At 42.5% G+C, this 19,140-nt stretch overlaps 3 protein-coding genes across 4 annotated transcripts; all 3 read left to right on the forward strand.

The window, feature by feature from the left end:
- Positions 1–466: 466 nt before the first annotated feature.
- Positions 467–1,888, forward strand: LOC123096631 (trypsin inhibitor CMe-like). Its single transcript, XM_044518392.1, has 2 exons — positions 467–716; positions 1,561–1,888. Exons 1-2 carry the CDS (start codon positions 484–486, stop codon positions 1,886–1,888), a joined length of 561 nt encoding a protein of 186 aa, XP_044374327.1. The 5' UTR covers positions 467–483.
- Positions 1,889–5,317: 3,429 nt separating this feature from the next.
- LOC123099541 (cysteine proteinase inhibitor 8-like) lies at positions 5,318–6,097 on the forward strand. Its single transcript, XM_044521683.1, has one exon. It carries the CDS (start codon positions 5,409–5,411, stop codon positions 5,766–5,768), a length of 360 nt encoding a protein of 119 aa, XP_044377618.1. The 5' UTR covers positions 5,318–5,408; the 3' UTR covers positions 5,769–6,097.
- Positions 6,098–10,084: 3,987 nt separating this feature from the next.
- LOC123096038 (uncharacterized) lies at positions 10,085–11,580 on the forward strand. Of its 2 annotated transcripts, none has more exons than XM_044517622.1 (3): positions 10,085–10,512; positions 10,678–10,788; positions 11,148–11,580. In XM_044517622.1, the coding sequence occupies exons 1-3, from the start codon at positions 10,396–10,398 to the stop codon at positions 11,184–11,186; spliced, it is 267 nt and encodes an 88-aa protein (XP_044373557.1). In that variant the 5' UTR covers positions 10,085–10,395; the 3' UTR covers positions 11,187–11,580. The 2 variants fall into 2 exon arrangements, with proteins under 2 accessions (XP_044373557.1, XP_044373556.1); XM_044517621.1 differs by having other exon boundaries at positions 10,089–10,552.
- Positions 11,581–19,140: the final 7,560 nt, after the last annotated feature.

A 19,140-nucleotide genomic window follows, 5' to 3' on the forward strand; every position in this document is an offset into this window, starting at 1 on the left:
CATTTGGAGTATCGGTGTTAGACGTTTAACGAGCATATGACCTCCACACACAAACCAAAAGAAGTTCAGTATCAGTGTTAGATCACATGAGAAGTAAACGTAGAAGAAAAGGATGCCGTATAAAGCTATTGGCCACGTATGATAAGATAACTCATGCCATTTATGCCGAGAAAGTTAGGAACCCAATGGCGGCAAATCTAGTCATTCTTTCACTCAAACCCCAACTTTTGTATTCCCCTCCAAATTCTGTTGCCATAAAGCTCCAAATACTGTTATTGTAAAGATTAATTGGTAGGCCTTTCACCATACACGACATCGAAATTTCCATTCCGCGGGACTACAACGAGAGCAAAAGGCACATCCATAGTTACAACGCCAGCTGGCACTCTTCCTTTTCCGCAGTACATATATATACAAGCAATACACATCTAGCTAGCCTATCTCAAACTACAGACATCCCATCCATTTGAAAGAATCAACAGAATGGCATTCATGTCTCAGCTCATCCTCTCGGCCGCCGTCCTCCTCGCCGTACTCGCCGCAACCTCGGCCACCGTCGGGACTCAGTGCGTTCCAGGGTCGGACATTCCATACAACCCACTACAAGCATGCCGCAACCTTTTGTCCACTAAAATGAGCTCCTTTACATTACCCCTAAATGAATATGAGCCTTCATTTCTCTTGATCCAACGATTGATGTCTATTGGTACTCCAACGTGTGTATGAGAGAGTACCAACAAAAAAAGCGAGGGAGTACCTCGTCCTTGGGGTAAAAAGGAAAACTGACTCTTATTCTTATTCTCATGGCTCATGGCTGATACAGTACATAATTGCTAGTCGCTAGAACCCTAATTCTTTATCCTTAAGAAAAAAGAACCCTAATCTTCCAATAGAATGGGCGCCCGCGGCCACTGTGGTTTGCCCGCGCACAAGAGACAGACGGCCATTGGGCCATGGGAATGGTCGTCGATCAGGGCTGGGCGGCGCCGTCGTCATCGCCGCGGGCGCCTTTGCGAGATCCATATTTCTCGTGCAATTGGAAACTCGCCCGCTCGCTGAAGCAGGATGACTAGGGTGAGGCGGGATCATCAAGATGGCCGGAGATCTATCACGTCGGCACTTCAGGTGTACAAATGTGCAGCTGATCAGATCGACTTGGTTCAATACGGAAGGACGGGGAGTGGCAGTCAGTGGCTGCTTTGATTAGAATTTGTCGCGTTGATGAACGAACATCTTGCGAGCCTGATATCTCTGTGTTTTAGTTTTATTTGTACTCTCTCCGTCCCAAAATTCTCTCCGTCCCAAAATATAAGAACGTTTTTGATACTAGTGTAGTGTCGAAAACATTCTTATATTATGGGACGGAGGGAGTAGATGTTAGAGATTTTGTGTGGTTTTCGAGAACCTGTAGCCAAGTTTTGTTTGATCGGTAACTTTCAGCGCAAAGAAAACAAATGCATCGATTAGAAATCAGGAAAGGACTTAATTAAGAGGAGAAAAGACTAAACTACCCTTCTAAATGGAGGGTCAGACTTAAGTGGTACTCCATCTCTGCTTGAGGGAGTACCAGGGTACCGTAAAAAAGCTCACTAAAATATGCAGCGTAGGGCCCGTGTACGCCTCCGCTGGGATGTTGAAGAGGCGGTGTTGCGACCAGTTGTCGCGCGTCCCAGCATACTGCCGGTGCGAGGCGCTGCGCATGCTCATGGATGGGGTAGAAACTCCGCAGGGTGTGTTCGAGGGCGGCCTACTCCAGGACATACCCAGTTGCCCAAGGCTTACCAGGAAGTACACCATGGGCCTCGTCGGCCCGGAGGAGTGCAACTTGGAAACCATCCACGGCAGCCCGCACTGCCCCACTCCCATCACTCGTGGAGTGGTCGTGTGACTTTAAAAATAGCTCGATCATGAATAATCGTGTTGCATCGATCGATGGATGAAATGACATACATGTATCTGTGCTCATGTGTGAAAAATAGCACCAAACAGCAGCCTAGAGCCTGCTTGTTAACCTTCTGTAAAGATGTGCGGTGGTTATAATTAACTACAAGGCCCGACCGCCACACCAATGCATACCACCAACCTCCCAACACACCAGCTGATCCCTCTGACCGGATTGAACTCCAAAATCGTTGCCCGCTTCTGTGGCAACGACGATAGGGCGAGTGAAGTTGGAGATATTGCAGTGGTAGTCGGCTCTTCTTCGGCGTGTTCGTAGGATTACCTCGGTTTGGTTGTTGTGGTGAAGTCGGAGCTGCGGCGGCGGGCCCCTGTGACAACGATGACAGGCAGCACGTGGTCCGTTCGGTGGTCTTTCACGACGCCAGTCTTGCATAGTTCTCCTTTGGATCTTTGCTTCAGAGTCTGGAGCTGTGTAGCCCTCGATGCGGGTGGTTGAGTTCTGGCATGGATCTTCATGTTTTCCTACACAGCCTCTGTGGTGAGTGTTGGGTTCGACGTTCGTCCACTGAGAAGTTGGAGTCGCTTGCTCGGGGATTAGGGATGGTGATGACGCCTGTTTGGGGAGAAGTGATGACGATGACGTCTGTGTGCTAGCTTGACGAGGCACTCTTGTAAAGGTGTGCGTGGGATATCTTGGTGTGCCGCTCAGCGGTTGGTGACGGTTTTCGCCCGGTTTTCCGTTGATTAACTGGGCAATTCTCTTCTGCTTAATTAATGGATGAGGCAAATCTTTTGCCTCCGTTTCGAAAAAAATAATTAACTACAAGGCGGACCATGGGTTCGATTCAGGGATGAAGGAAAACCGGGTTCTCCTAGCCCGCTGCAAGGCACGCAGTGTCGCGCGAGACGGGCTTTGAGTGAACGATTGTGAGACGAAAAAAAGTCATAAATTATGTCGTTCACTCTTCTTTTTGAGGAGATGCATCCATCAAATGCAATGTGGGCCATCGAACCAGACCATGCGTCTTTTTTATCGCCCGTCGACCCCGTCCAGGCAAGTATGTTGCAATGTGGCAAAGGCACTGATTACGTTGGATCTCCCGCGTTTGGATTCGCTTCGGCTGACGAGATGGTACTAAGCATTGTTCCTTTAAAAAGAAAAAACAACCATAGCATTATACGGCAGATTGTTTTATGAAGGCACATAATAATCCGGCCATGTCGGCATGTTTGCTTTGCATATCAGCATTGGTCTCGTGCATATAACATCGGCGAACCCTGCGCGGGAGCAACTAAGGAAGGAGTATTCTATACTGGGATATGTGCTCTTCACAAGCAGTGTTGGCCACCATTTGTATTCCGACGAAATGCTATCACCCAGAAAACAGAGATTGAAAGAATAGTAGAGGAGCTGTTGCAAAATGATGTAAGCAGGCCCAGTACAAGCCCCAAAGCAGCTCTCGTGTTGGTGCGAACCAAAAGGAATGGTGTTTTTGGGTTGTACCAAGTATGAAACCGAGTGGATTTATTTTTTGCCCATATTTTTCTATTATATATTTCTATTACTAGGAATCGAAATTTTAGGTGGATCTAAAGGTTATTTAGATTTCTTTACTATATTTAGTACAATTGTTATATGATACATGCTTTTTATGGGGAAACCACGTCCTCGCATCCTAATCTTAATTTCCTATTCCACTCTTATGGAATAGAGATATTTTTCTATTCTATATTTCTATTACTGGAAATCGAAATCTTAGGTGGATCTAAAGGTTATTTATATTTCTTTACTGTATTCAGTACAATTGTTATATGATACATGCTTTTTTATGGGGAAACTACGCCCTCACATCCTCATCTTAATTTCCTATTCCACTCTTATGGAATAGAGTAGCGGTATTTTACCAGAATCTATATATAAATCGTATTTCCTTTTTATTTCTTAGAGATTACTTCTCAATACAATTTCTTTCAAACAAAAATTTCTTGTATGGATTCTTCAATACATGCTATTGTAGAATACTCGTGCAGTAAGCTACCAAATTTTGCACGTGTGACGGGGGGAGGGGGGGTCATAAGCGCCTATACCGTAAAATAGTTTTTCGACGGAATTAAAAAGACATATCTGGTAGAATCGTAACCTTATCTGGCAAATATGGTTTTTTCACTCAGACATTAGAGGTGAGATCGGTTTTATGATGGAGACAGATGGAGGAGCAGAAAGTGAGAGATTGTGGCGTGAAGCAATGGTTTATACAAACTTCAAAAATAAAAATCTGTTGAATTCCTTCGGGAACCTTCCCAAGGGTCACTTCGAGTGGGCTGAGAGCGCGTCACTTGGGATGCTCTCAGCCGCCGTCACGTGTCGTGCTCTGGTTGTTCCCTTTGAATTTTTTTCTGCACGCGTTTTCGGCTTTTTAGATGTTTTTTCCGCTTTTTGGCTTTTCACCGGACTTTCTTATCGGTCCTTTGTTTTCAATTTGTATAGGTACCAACTCCCTCTTAATAGTATATCTATCTATACTATTAAAGGGGAGTTAGTACGTCTGTTGTTTCGCACGCGGTTGATTTGGCACGAAAAAATGTGTATTATATGGACCTAATTAATTGCATTTGTAATTAATTGTCTGGTCAATTCATTGCATTAATTAGTTGATTTCTAAATTGATTTGGTGCTTGGTTGCCAAATTATTTTTGCATATACTGTTAAGGGGAGTTGGTACGTTGTCGTTTCACATGCAATTGATTTGGCACGAAAAAAATCCTTATTTAAACCGACCTAATTAATTGCATGTATAATTGATTATCTAGCTAATTCATGGCATTAATGACTTGATTTTCAAATTAATCTGACGTATGGTTTCTATTTTTTTCATTAATTACTGCATGCGTAGCAACTCTCCTTTAATAGTGAAATCAGGGGGGGAGATGATTAGATTAGAAAGGAAAAATAAAAAAAGACAGCCGTAGGATGAGGTGGGAGCATGGGGAGGGAGCAGGCAAGCCAGATCCCCAAGACTACCAAAGGTTTGATTTGGCGCAAAAAATTGCTATTTAAATGAACCTAATTAATTGCACTTAATTATTTGTTTGCCTAATTCATTGCATTATTGACTTATTTTCTAAATTGATTTGGCGCTCGTTCTCCAAATTGTTTTTCGATTAAGGTGTAGCAATCCCTTTTAATAGACTTGGTGCGAAAAAATCACTATTTAAATGGATCTAATTAATTACACACGTAATTAATTGTCTGGCTAATTCATTGAATTAATGACTTGATTTCAAATTGATTTGGTGCTCGGTTTCAAATTATTTTTGCATTAATGACTTTGTCCGAAACCACGATGTACCAACTCCCTTTTAAACAGGTCATCTAGCCTTTGCACCAAAACCGTCCACTAAATTTCCATCACAACCCTCAAACCTATCCGCCTTACACAATCACTCCCTTCGAGCAGATCCACCGTCCCCGACCCCCAACACCCAATTCCTAACACCGACTCTCCATGGCGCGACGACCCCTCGTCCTCCTCGCCCTCCTCGCCATGACCCTCGCAGTCGCCTCAGCGGTGTTGGGCGACCACAGTGAGAGGCTCGGCGAGTGGGGACCTATCCCGAACTTGAAGGACGCGCACATCCAGGAGCTGGGAGGATGGGCGGTGCAGCATGCGAGCCTGGCTAGCAACGGGCTGCGGTTTCGCCGGGTCACGCGCGGCGAGCAGCAGGTGGTCTCCGGCATGAACTACCGCCTCTTCGTCGACGCGGAGGACGACTCCGGCAAGAACGCGTCGTACCTCGCCGAGGTCTACGAGCAGTCCTGGACCAAAACCCGCCAGCTCAAATCCTTCAAGCCAGCTGCGAACTAATCTGTCCCTCGCGTCTCATGAATCTGCAGTTGGCGACCACAACCGCTCTGGTTAATTTCATTATCTCGTCCTTTGAAGCACTAATAAATGAGTAGAATATTACTCCCTCTTTCCGTAATATAAGATTGTTTTTCGCTCCGACCCATAATATAAGATCATTTTTCAAGTTTAAAAAAACGATCTTGTACTGTGGGACGAGGGAGTACTCAAGTGTCGTGTGGTTTGATCGTGACGCCTGCGGTCCATCCTCACTAGTGACTACTACTACTCCGGATAGTGTATTTGTTATAGCGTATTACTGGCAAATAAAGTTGTGAGTTCTCTAGATTATTGTGATGGCCCATGGTTCAAAGTTAATGTGTACTGGAAGAATTGGGTGTGCTTTGCTGCGCCGTTAGTGTTATTGGGTTTTCATGATTTCTTTACTCCCTCTATTTCAAAATATTAGATGCATTAGTTTTTTGAAAAGTCAAACCTCTTTAAGTTTGATTAAATTTGTCGAGAAATATATCAATATCGGTAATATCAAATCGGTGTCATTCGATTCATCATGAAATGAATTTTCATATTTTTGGCTTTGAACTTGGTCAATGTTAATGAAATTTTTCTTTAAAAAAACTAATACACGTTATATTTTGAAACCGACAGAGTATTTCGTTTGGCGAGTTAGAAAAATGATGGAGTGTGTTTTATTTTTATTTATAATACAGTGTTTTTGGTGGGCCTTTTGCAGTGCGATTCTAGGTTATCTGGTAATCAACCCATACTTATGTGGAAAAAATTTCTACATCAATGACTGCATCTATTATATTTGTTTTACAACATCACATGTTTGCGCTTCTCTTGTCTACGGTGCATGAGGTTGATATGTTTTTATATGCCTGTTGTTGTCAGTTGATTTGAAAAAACTGTTGACCCGATCAAACCGTGAACTAAGTCCAAATTTAATACCTCAATGAAATGGGGGAGCCTTAAAATTAAGGACTGTAGCGAATTAAAAAATAGAATGAGAGAACTCATTAAGAAATTGTTGACCCAGTCAAAATCAAGTGGTCAAATTTTAAATTGAACACCTCAATTGATTACGAGGCATCTAAACTTAAGGAGCATAGTATATTAGATAGGTAGATTCCCTGCGTCCATTGCTTGATTTTGTGGGGAGAGGGATGGTTTCACTGCTAACTCACGCACACCGTTTCACTTAGGGCGGTGATGGTTGTCTTACCTGTGAAGATTCTGGAACGCAGAAGTTGTGCCAAAACCGCGTGAGGATTTTGCTTTTGGAGGCTTGTCACTCCCCACTTTGGTGTCGACAAGTGGCGCACTGCATGTTCATCACTTGTCGCAACCTGTGAGTTTTTCTTTTTTTTTTCATAGATTCGTTCTTTTCAAAACGATTTATCTTTTCAACCATGCTTCAACTCCCAGATTTGTTTTCACCGTTGCATTTCTCCCATCGACATCTTTGAAACTAAATCTCATGATAATAGGTTTCGACAAACTTTTTTTCATGAAACCTGCCAGATATTTAAAAAATAAAACTGAAAAAAAAAACTAAAAAGGCCGCCATACAAAAAAAACGAAGCCCAAAAGCATAATTGCGTTTTTCACTTTTTTATGGGCAAACGGGTTGTACTTCTCGCATAAGCAAAGTTGTGCTTCTCATGGAAGCATATGTTTAGTTTTCTTCCTTTTTCGGTGGAAGCACAATTGTGCTTTTACCTATACCTTTCAAAAAGCACAACTATGCTTGTCGTGGAAGCACATGATGTGTTTTTCCCTTTTTTGGTGGAATCACGGTTGTGCTTTTCCTTTTCGGGGAGCACATGATGTGCTTCTTGTGTAAGCACGGGCCGTGCTACCAACAAAAGTAAGGTTGTGCTTCCCTGGCCGTGCTTTTTCCTTCTTTTGGAAAGAACAAATGTGCTTCTCATGGAAGCACATATTGTACTTCTCAAATAAAAGTGTTGCTTCCCGATTTTTGTTTTTACAAAACCTAGGAAAAATCAAGAAAAATCAAAAAACCGACCCCCCCCCCCTCCCAAGGAAAACCAAATAAATTCCAAAATACATGCAGAAATAAAAGAACAAAATCCCCGGTATATGCCTAGAGAGCAACATGTGGCAGCGGCTGGACGCACAACTTGACATGCTCTCAAGCCAAAAAAGTAACCTTTGGAGCCCTTCAAAAGGTAACCTCATTAGTTGTTTCCCATCCCGGCTCTCCTTTTTTTTTGAGGGGTCACCACCACACTTTATTTAACTCTTAATAATGTTTGGCACAAATAAAACATTAGGAGTGGTAGATAACCAAATATGCCGTCCAACGGCAAGAGAGGCCGAAGCTTTAGCCAGATCATGGGCTTCGAAACTCGATTCCCTTCCTTCATGCACAACTTCAGGTTTGCCGAACATCAGCATCCTATTCAAGATATCCCTGATAATAGTGGCAGAAGTACCCATAAACTCTCCCTGTAAATGATTCACGGTGGCTGCACAGTCCGTTGCTACTTTAACTAGTAGAGTGCCCGTGCGTTGTCACGGGCTTTTGAAATATTTTTGTTGAGTTGTATAAATATAATGACTGTTTAATTTCACATGTAGAGATAAGATATCATGGGAATGTCGGTGCCTTGTCACGTGCCACGAAAATATTTTGCTGTAAATGATGTAAACATAATGCATGTCAAATTTTACATGTAGAAACAAGATAGCACGGGCACAATCGGGTGTTTATCGTAGTCCAATTCACTTGCAATGTAAATTGATAAAAATGATAAATTAACGATGTATACATATAGAGCGATGATCCAACTAAAATTCTATTATAAATTAATATCTAGTTGTTGTGCTTAAGAAATTTTCACACAATTCTTTTATGGAAAGATATACAGAACGATGTGTTCTCGTTGATGGACATATACAGAGGGGTTACAACTTGCATTCCTAGAGCTGGCGACACAATTCTTCTATGGAAAGATATTCCGATCGATGACGAACCCCTTTCCAACAAGCTGCCACACATGTTCACTTCCACAAGGGAGGAGGATATTTCTATAGTGCAATTCCAAGACAGACCACAGGCTTCTAAAAACTTTCACCTCACTCTATCAATCAAGGCGCTACATGAATTAACATATCTGCAGAATCATATGAATGATCTCTACTTGGAACCAATGATGGCTGATGAATGGATTACTTGTTGGGGAGATGTTCAGTTTCGGCCCAAGAAATTCACCAACTTCTTCTTCAGAGAACTGCAGCCACCCGCATACATCACAATGATCTGGAAGACAAAGTGTATCATGAAACTTAAAGTGTTCACCTGGCCGATGTTAATGGACAGAGTCAACGTAAGGGACATGCTCCACCGGAGACATTTTGATATTGGAGTCACTCCTGTCTTTTGTGCAACACCACACCACTGGAAACGAACAAACACCCATTTTTTTAGTGCACCTTCAGTGCGGTCTATTGGAACTCCATCAATATTCAATGGGATACCAACTTGGAGCTTCAGGAGATGTTTGATGCAGTGAAGTCTTCATGGCCACACCCATTGTTCAATGCAATCAAAGTCCCGGACGCCTGGAACATTTGGAAACAAAGGAACAGATGCTACTTTGACAAGGTTGCTGCATCCCTGTATGATTGGAAAAGAGCACTCAGAGCTGACTTGGAAAATCTCAAATTCAGAGTTAATCCTAAATTGGTCTCCTTTCTTGATAGCTTCATCCCAAACATATCTCTGTAAATCATAGTTGCTTTCTTTTTATTTGCTTCTTGGCCATGTAATTACCCAGTACTTTATTTTGAGTAATATATAACAGTAGGAGACTCCCGTTGTTTTCAAGGTTCAAAAAAATAATAATTCCCGCAAAATATCAAGAATGTTGTTTTTAGATTGATTCCCATGATATTTGAGTAAGTATAATAAAAACTTCTTAGTTAGCTTATATACACATCTTGCACAAGCAACGTGTAACGGAGCTTCATGTCGAAGGACTTAAAATGTGCAACGGAAAATACTCATGGTGTTAACCGGACGAACTAATTCTTTACCATTCCACCAGAGCATAAAAAAACATAATAGCCAGACACATCCCTGCATTTCCTAAATTAGTACTTCCTCCGTAAACTAATATATGAGCGTTTAGAACACTATTTTGGTGATCTAAACGTTCTTATATTAGTTTACAGAGGGAGTATTATTTTAAATATAGTGATAACAAAAATAAATGCTGGTACTTTGAATGTCGAAGGTTTTGTAGTACATTTCTTGGAACGTTACAAAATTTCTGTGGTTTCCAGTTTTTCTCCTCGCTCACTCACTCACCCACTCACTCAGTCGCCTCTTCACGCTCATTCCCCTCGCTCACCCACTCCACCAAATCCCTAGCCCGCGGCGGCGACGCACCTCCCCCTCACTCGCGTCGGCGACTCAACCGCGTCGCCGCCCTTCTCCTCAGGCGTCACCGCCGGGCCTTCTCGTCTGCGTCGCCTCTCCCTCTCACCCGCATCCTCTGCGCCACAGTCGAGCCAAAGTTGGATATTTTAGCGAGGTCGAGTAGGAGCGTGAGAAGCGCGGGCACGGCGGCCTTGTCCTGCTCGAGGAAGGCGGCGACGGATGCTAGCGCTCCTCGCCGCCATCGACCTGCAAGGAGGAGCGCCGTGTTGGACGCTGCCATCTCCGACGCTGCTGGTACTCCTCCGCCGCTACGAGTGCCCCGTCACCTGCGCCCAGGAAAGCCGCGAAGTCGAGCTCCCCATGATTGACCTACAAGGTTATCATCCTTAATTTTCCCCACACCTTTCCAATCTCTGGAGCCTAGGATTCGGGGAAAGGCAAGGAGAGATTCTGGAGCTGATTGTGATTGTGATTGTTGATGTGGATGGAATATGGGTGTAGATGTACTGTGGTCAAGAACTGCTCTCTGCCGCGGGAGTAGATTGGAAAGGCTGCTGCTGCTCCTGGACAATGCGGCTGCTGCTGCCACTACCACTCGTCGATTCGAGCATGGTAAAGACCACTCGGTTGCACTACTCCATTTGTACTACAGGAGTACTTTCAGTACTGTAGGAGTACTTGTATTGTTTCTTAAGAGTATTTGCTTGGAGTAAATGTTGTAGTTTAACTGAAATCAACATTTCTGAAAATCATGTTTATCAATGGGTTGTAAGTACTGAAATCAACATCTCTGAAATCATGTTTGTCATGCTGTAGTATTCTTTTTGTCAGGATTTTAGTACTCTTGCTTGGCTCAAACCAAACTGATTCTGCTGTAGTATTCTTTTTATCATGCTGGAGAACTTTGATTGATCTAGTGAGCTCAAACCATACTGATTTTTAGAGTATACTCCATGTTACTTCCATTTCAGAGCACATTCTTGGAGTGGATCTGCATTTCAGAAAGTTAACAAGTGGGAGTACATGGAGTACCACATTTTAAGTCGAGGAGAAGATGGTGCCTGCTCCGTGATGATGCCACCAGCACCTACGACTTCCTCGACCACCACCACCATGATGACGACTTCCTCGAATGTGGTGAGTACTCCTCCAATGCTTGTACTCTTATCAATGTTTACTGCTGTAATCATGGAGTAGTTAGCTGCTGTTATCATGGCAGGAGTAATGCACCATTAGTTGGTAAGAAATAATGTCAGTATGAAACCTCTCGACAGTAACTGTTTTTTTGTGAGGAACAGTACATGGTTTCAACTTTATTTGCCCCATTCCATGTTCTGAAATCATTACCAAATCATACGAAGCATGATAACAATGTTCAAGCTGATTTGGTGAATCCGTAGATTACATCTTACTGTGTGTTCCCAAAATATTCAGCATTGCAAAACAAAGAAATATTAAATACAAGTTTCACTATGGATGATAGTGTGAAACAATATATCATATTTTCTTTTTCCTGGGAGCATCATGGACCAACTTGTCAATGTAACCTCGGTTGTATACTACATCTACATCCCTGCCAATGAACATGTGCACTATTTAACTATCTATGCATCTACATCTCTATGAAGATACATATACAACTGCATCTTGGATGAATACTATTGTCAGTTTACTCGCATGAGCCTTTCAAGGAAAGTAGTCTCTCAGTTCTAGTGTACCTAGATGTACGATGAAACGAACTTGTGAACCAAAGCAATTTGAGTTGACAACCGGACAGAGGAAGCGGGCAAGAGATGATTTATTTATGGGCGATGATGATTTGCTACAAATACATATACTGCTACCTTCCATGCATGTCAGCATCTGATGCTACCGCTTGATTCCCTGAAGATTGAAGAACCACCCCCTGCCATTAACAAATCATTTCATATAAACTACTGTACCTAGCAATGTAAAAAATACAAAAAGGATAAAATCACTAACCTGTCATAGAAAAAATGGCACACTCCTGGCCGTCCTGCATGTTTTGGCTTCAATTTCCCTCGCCTTGCATGTCACTGAGTCCTTAAGAACACATTGATAATTATAATTAAGAACTTCGCCTACAACAAAACAGAACCAGCAGAAACTCATCGCTTTCATTGTCTTCAAGACCCTCATTGTCCTCTGATAATATAGTTTGAGAGAAGTCCATATTACCCCTCGAACTTGTCTTTGGCTTCACTTTACAAACCTCAGAATTGTGTTCGTTCAAGTTTCATCCTTCAACTTTATAAACCGTTCATAATTATAAGGGGTCTGCTTCAGTATACCCACCTTAAGTGAGTCAATGGTGGAGATTAAAACTTACCCCTAAGGCACATAGGACTTGACGGTCAATTTAAGTACTAACTGCTTTATTAATCGATGTATGTATGGCCCACATAGACATTGTACTTTTAACTTAAACATAACATAGACTTAGGTACTTACTTATCGTCGAAAAATCTAATTTATGAAGGGTAGGATTTTAGTATTATATATGAATGACTCTGCTCGTTATTCTCTCTCGCCTCACACATGCCCCCTTCCAGACCATATCGCCACCGTCTCATCAAACCACACCAAGAAGCCGACGTCCCAATCTACTAACACATCAAATCCCACACCAGCACTCACCTCAGTACGACCCATGACAAAGGACATGCTCCATGGCAAGGTAGGACTCCTAGCAGGCTACAACATGGAGCCGACAAAGAGAGAGATGATGACTTGTAGGAGATGCTCGTTGGCGCAGACCAAGCGAACAACCTGACATGCATCTGTGCATAATTTAAGTGCATATTAGTGCTTTCTCCAAAATGCTACTATTCAAATGGTAATCGTGTAACCTCGTTTTTAGGATGTTGGGTTGCGGTTGCTACCTGATTTTATTAACCTGACATGCTATCACATAAACACTCATCGCTTAACAATTCAAGATGTTGGACATGCTGTTAAGTTACTGGTGTTGCTCAAATAATATGTGGCTAGCCTAATATGAACCTAGGTTCTATTTGATGATCTAAAAGATGTTGCTGCACATACCATAGTACATTTACTACACATTGGATTTGAAGGTACTATATTTCAGTTAATTTATAATATATGTGCTTCGATGAGGCAAGTGTACATCACAACAAGCAGTTGTGTGGCTCATCACACCAGTTGTAAGCTATTAGGAACTGATGGTTATAATTTCAGAGATCTTCAGCTGAAACATTGTTCAGCTGACAATCCAAATACATATGCTTGCAGCTACATATACATATCTTCTAATCCACCATAGTCCCTCTTTTCTGACTATGTAATTACTAAGCCCCCAACCTTCTCTTATTTTATTCATTAGAACATGCCGATGTTACATTATTCTGAACTTCCCATCTTATTTATTAGAACATGACGATGCCACTGGAAATTATGATTACTATATCCGCACAGCCTCATACCTGGACTACTTGGGTAATTCTCATCAACATTTCGTATGAAAGGCGCATCAAGCCCTACCTGATTCCCCTTGCACGTATGATCAGAACCTACAGGGAAGGGATCAACAAAAAAGCCGTAAGTTGTATACAGAAACAAAGATGAACACCCATAAGCATAAACTGTTTCGTATGAAAGGCGCATCGGGCAGTACCATTTGAATTTTCTGGTACATATGCGCCATAAACATGTGTGAGATTACTCGCCGCCGGCAACGAAGCAGCTTGATGCACACCCACCCGTAGCAAACTTGTTCCGTCTGATTTGTTCTTGCCTGGATCAATACAAAGCCAATGATATATAGGCAACAAAGTATGCATGCAACATTCTCAGCATTGAGTAACTATATCGTCAACATTTTCCTTTTCCCTTTTATCCTCAGCTACCTAAATACCCAGATAGAACTCTGCTTGCCCAACAGCTCCACATGCTCTGACTTCTTCTGTCCTTTTAGCTTCTCCTTGTTCCTCCAGCTCTCGGCTTCTCAACTTCTAAGATCTTTCTTTCATCTGTACATCATCACATGTGCGCTATAGGTGTGCCTAAAGATGCATTTTATTGCCACTAACAAAATGGTGAGCTATTATAAAAAAAAGGCACACCATGATAATTAAGGTAAAACAAGGTTGAGTCTCATGGGCAGTACTACAGACAAATAGGAGTCCTTGTTTCCTGTAAGAGGTTCATATGGAAAGTTAAGGCAATGATAATTAGTAAGACTGACGCTCCGAATTAAAGCCGGTTGGATGAGGTAATTCGTCAAAGAAGTACAATGCAAAGCTGAAACAATGCAAGTGAATTAAAAGAGGGGCTGATGGAAATCGAGCTTCAAGCGGCGACATCCTTCGTGGCATATGTAATACAACCAATTCAGTTCAAATATGTATTTATTATGTTAGCATGAAGGGTAAAAAGAAAGGGGACAAACTAATCTTATGTTTAAGCATACAAAAAAAAGTAAAATCTAAATAGTGATGTGATCACTTCCTTTTAAACAGCTGTTACGATCAGGTCAGCAGATTGAAAAACTATAATATTTATAACAATGGAATAGAGGGGCTACTACATTACACACTTATGTTTCTACTCATTCAGTTGAGGAAAATCCATGATGCACAAAACAAGATCAGTTTCATCCATCTGACTGTTAATGACCACAAAATGACATGATACAAAAGAAAATAGCATGTGCATTTAATAGAAAGTGCTTGTGCGTTGCTACTGGCAATAATGGAGATAACTGAATACCATGTGAATTTAACGCAAAATGAAGGTTCCAACCAAAGATTCGAAATACCCAGCACCTCCATGACATGATAATTTAAAATGACATATGAGTGAATATCACCAAAAGGAGGACCTCCTATGGTGTAAGAGGCTTAAATCTGATATATCAAGATCAAAGTCTTCTCACCATAATGGAGATAACTGAATACCATGTGCATTTAATAACACAAAATGAAGGTTCCAACCAAAGATTCGAAATAACGAGAACCTCCATGACATGATAATTTAAAATAACATATGTGAATATATTTGTACTATAAAGTTATTCAATGTGCCATGTGATAGGAAAGAGAGAAAATATGCCTAGGTAGGTTCTTACTACAACTGTTGCTCCTGCTACTAATTACCAGTCACTTCAATCAATAGCTAAAAAGTATTTTAACGTTTTTCTCTGCCCCTGCTCTTGGATTTGATTGCAGACTTGATTAGCCTTACCGAATCTTAGAGTTGCTTCGCCAAGGCGTGTCGTTTTTCGCCTTCCCATTGCATTCAACAAAATATTTTCCTATCACTCCCTTTAGCTGATGGTTCATCCCCACATAAGATGTACCTGATGCTCCCTGGAAAACCACATTTGTGCATCTTCTATTACATACATGAGATTCTCTAATGCGTGATTAGGCAGGAGCTAGCATATTAGGGATGAAACATACAAGCCCAGTGAACACTGGATTCACGCACAACCACAGGAAATCCCTCCAAACTAAACTAACCTGTGAATCCCGCTTCGGCGAGGCGGGCGAGGAGGAGGGTTACCAGAGGCTGGAGGAAAATGAGAGCAGGGACTGCGAGCCGAGCATCCCCATCGCTGGCGAGCCAAGCATCCCCAGACGGTAGCAAGGGACAAGGGAGCAGTAGGCACTACGTACCTCCATTATTAGAGTTAAATGTCATGTCTGGACTGACCTTTCCTTCTTCCTGGGCAGCCAACACTTTGTAGTTGGAAATAGTATCAGTTTACACTCCTGATGAAGTGGTAAAAATACATAATTGAGAAATAGATTTACCCTGATAATTGCTTGCACTGCACACTTCCTTACATTTGAATTTGCAGATGATTCTTCAAATGGGAGATGTTCCAAAATTTAGTGATTACCTGATGTTTCAGATAATGATCAGGATGATTGACAAGGAAGAAATGTTCCACAAGCTTGCTAACTGATTCATCGGGGTCTGGTGGTATATTCCGTACAAGAACCTACAATAAAAACACATTGTTGACTCAGAATCAAAAGAATAATCAGAGAACCATTAATCTAGATAAGATCATTGCTGTATGCAGCGTTCTTTTTTCTAGCAAAGGGATCTAAACTGAGCTCATGTATAAGTTGCAGTCACAAAGGGATCCCATGGCCTCAATCCTCATCTCCGTCTCTCTATCCTGATCTGATTCTCTCCGTCTCAGATCTGATTCTCTCCGTCTTGAACCAAACAGAGAAAAGAGGGGAGATGAACCTGAGGGAGGAAGCCGATCGCATGGTGGCGAACGCAGGAGGAACCAGACGACGGGAGCACGGTGGTTGATGCCTAGGGTTTAGCGCAGGTGGTGGCGGCGTCTCCCCTTGGAGGTCGATGGCGGCGGCGTCTCCTCTGGGAGGTCGGCAGCGCGCGAAGGCGAAGGCGTACCTCAGCAGAGGTGTCCCGATGGCCACCCGGAGGTCCACGGCGGCGCCTCCTTTAGGACCTCGGCGGCGGCGCCTCCACGACCCCTCGGAGCCGGCAAACGGATCCGCGGCTAGCGCCTGGGATCTGCCAGGCGGCGGCGTTCGCGTCGCGAATAGATCGAGGGGTGGCGGCGAAGGGACGAAGGGAGGCGGCGGGCGAATGAGGGCAGAGAGTCGTGCGTGCGAGTGTTTCTCGTACGTGCGGGCGATTGGTCTAGGATTTTTGTTCGCTGGTTAATTTTCGCCGGTTTGTTTTCACTGGTTTGTTTTCGTAGACCTTTTTCGTTCGTTTGTCTGGTGCGACGGGAGGTTAGGCCCTGGAGTGCGTGGGCGGGTGGGGGACTCGACAGGAGGTTTTTTTTTGTTCTACGCGGCTCAGCGATAGGTGGGAGCAGGTACCAAAATAAACCATGATAGTTGGGACGAAAATAAACTCGAAACGGAGACTATCAACTGAGACATTAGGAGGAGAGATCCTCTGGATGTGAAGATCAGCAGCTAAAGAGAATGCTTCACAGCAAGCATGAGCTTCTAAAACTTCTGGATCCGTGAGGCCATCAAACACTAACAGAAGCACCCAAATAGTTTCCCTGGTCATCGCGGCATAAAGCCGCACTTGCTCCTCTGTCATTGTTTCTGGACAGTGCCGCGTCCACGTTGATTTTTGCTACACCCACTTCACTCTTCAGCCAATGTTTAGCAGCTACGTTGCCTGATTTCCCTTGCTGTTTCTTCCCCTTACCAGACAGTGAATCAAGCTCAGCAAGGAACCTCTGAATAAAAGCAAAAGTGGTCAGTGGGCTTCGAAATATTTCCTCATGTTTCGCCTTTTGTCTCGCCCACCAAATAGCCCACAAGGTAACTAGGATCTTTGCAAATTCCTTCTCAGATAAGGAATTCTGCATCGTTGGTAGCCACAACCTTGCGTCATGAAATGTACAGGCGATCATGTGCTCAACCAGCTCATTATCAATCAATGCCCAAACACACTTTGACAACTGACAGTCAATTAGTGCGTGACGCCAAGAATCCGATTCAGCATTGCACAGGAAGCAAGCTTCCGTCTCAGAGATATGGCGATGTTTAAGTAGTTCGCCCGTCGGAACAGAATTTTTTGCCAGCCTCCATGCAAAAAATTTGACCTTTCCCGGTACCTTGGCCTTCCAGAGTTTTTTCCACTGAATTTGAGTTGCACGAGTATCCGACGTACTCTCTCGTTGCTCTAGCCAGTCCTCCCTTCTTCTCTTTGTATCAACTAACATGCGATACGTTGATCGGACCAAGAAAGACCCAAAACGCTCGTAGTGCCAAGCCCACCAATCACCTGAAGCTGAAGTGCTCAAAGGAATGTTCATAATTGCATCTGTATCCTGGCTCTCCTAATTGGTGCATCTGGGCAAGTGGCGCTCACACACGGGAGTGTATGCGCCACCCCAACTAAGTTTTCTTTTTTAAATCTTAACGGTGGACGGTTGTTGATCGTGACCGGTCCACCAACGACCGACGACCATGTAGAATTGACCGTTGAATTTCTTTAGAAACGGAGAAAATTCTCAAGAAATAAAAAAGTTCATCGAATTTGAAAAGGTTCACGAAATTTGAAAAAAAATATCAAGAAATTTTGGGAAAGAATAAAATTTGAAAAAAGTTCCCAAATTTGGGAAATGTTCATGAATTTGAAAAAGGTTCAAGACTTTGAATAATTCATATTTAAAAAAATAAATCATAATTTTTTAAGAATTTGAAACGGAAATTCACGAACGATTTGAAACTAGTTTGTAATTTGAATAAAGTTCACGAAATTTGGAAAAAGCTCACGAATTTGAGAAAACAAAAAATGAAAAAATATAACTAAAAGAGAAAAGGAAATAAGAAAAAGAAATCAAGAAAATAAAAAAATAATTGGAAAAACCCGACATGGTCCGACCCATTTCGATACCAGAGTTGTGAAGATGGTGTGCGCTAGTTAGCAAAATGCACTCTAACCGGCACTTACGGCACCAAACAAGAGTTGCGCGTTGCGGCACCAAAGAGAGCAGCAGGTCGAACATAATCAGTAGCACGCCTGTAGTAGGACGCAGAGTGCAAGAGCTATATCTCGCTCAACAAGAGATGGTACCTCATCTCGCTAAAGGATTTTCCACTCCTGTCATTTTCTGGGCTGACCTGTTTTGGTTTATTTTTTCATCCGCCTCGGATCTCGTTCGCTCGATCGCTGTAATGCGCATAGGTTTGGTCTCGTTTTCTTTTGATTTTCCTCTATTTTTTGTTTTTATCTTTTTTTTCTATTTTCTTTGTTTCTTCACCGGTTTTCTGGGGTTTCTTTCTTGGTTTTATGTGTTTTTCCTTTCTTCTATTATTTTTATACTTTATTTTTGGGGTTTGCTGGTTTTTTTATTCCTTTGTTTTGTGTGTGTACTCTTCGGTTTTTAAAGGTTTGTTTGCACATTTTTAGTATTCACCAGGGAGAACTTTTATAAACACGTTTAACATTTGCCGAATATGTGAT

This window comes from Triticum aestivum, chromosome 4D, assembly GCF_018294505.1.
Source record: "Triticum aestivum cultivar Chinese Spring chromosome 4D, IWGSC CS RefSeq v2.1, whole genome shotgun sequence".
NCBI lineage: Eukaryota > Viridiplantae > Streptophyta > Magnoliopsida > Poales > Poaceae > Triticum > Triticum aestivum.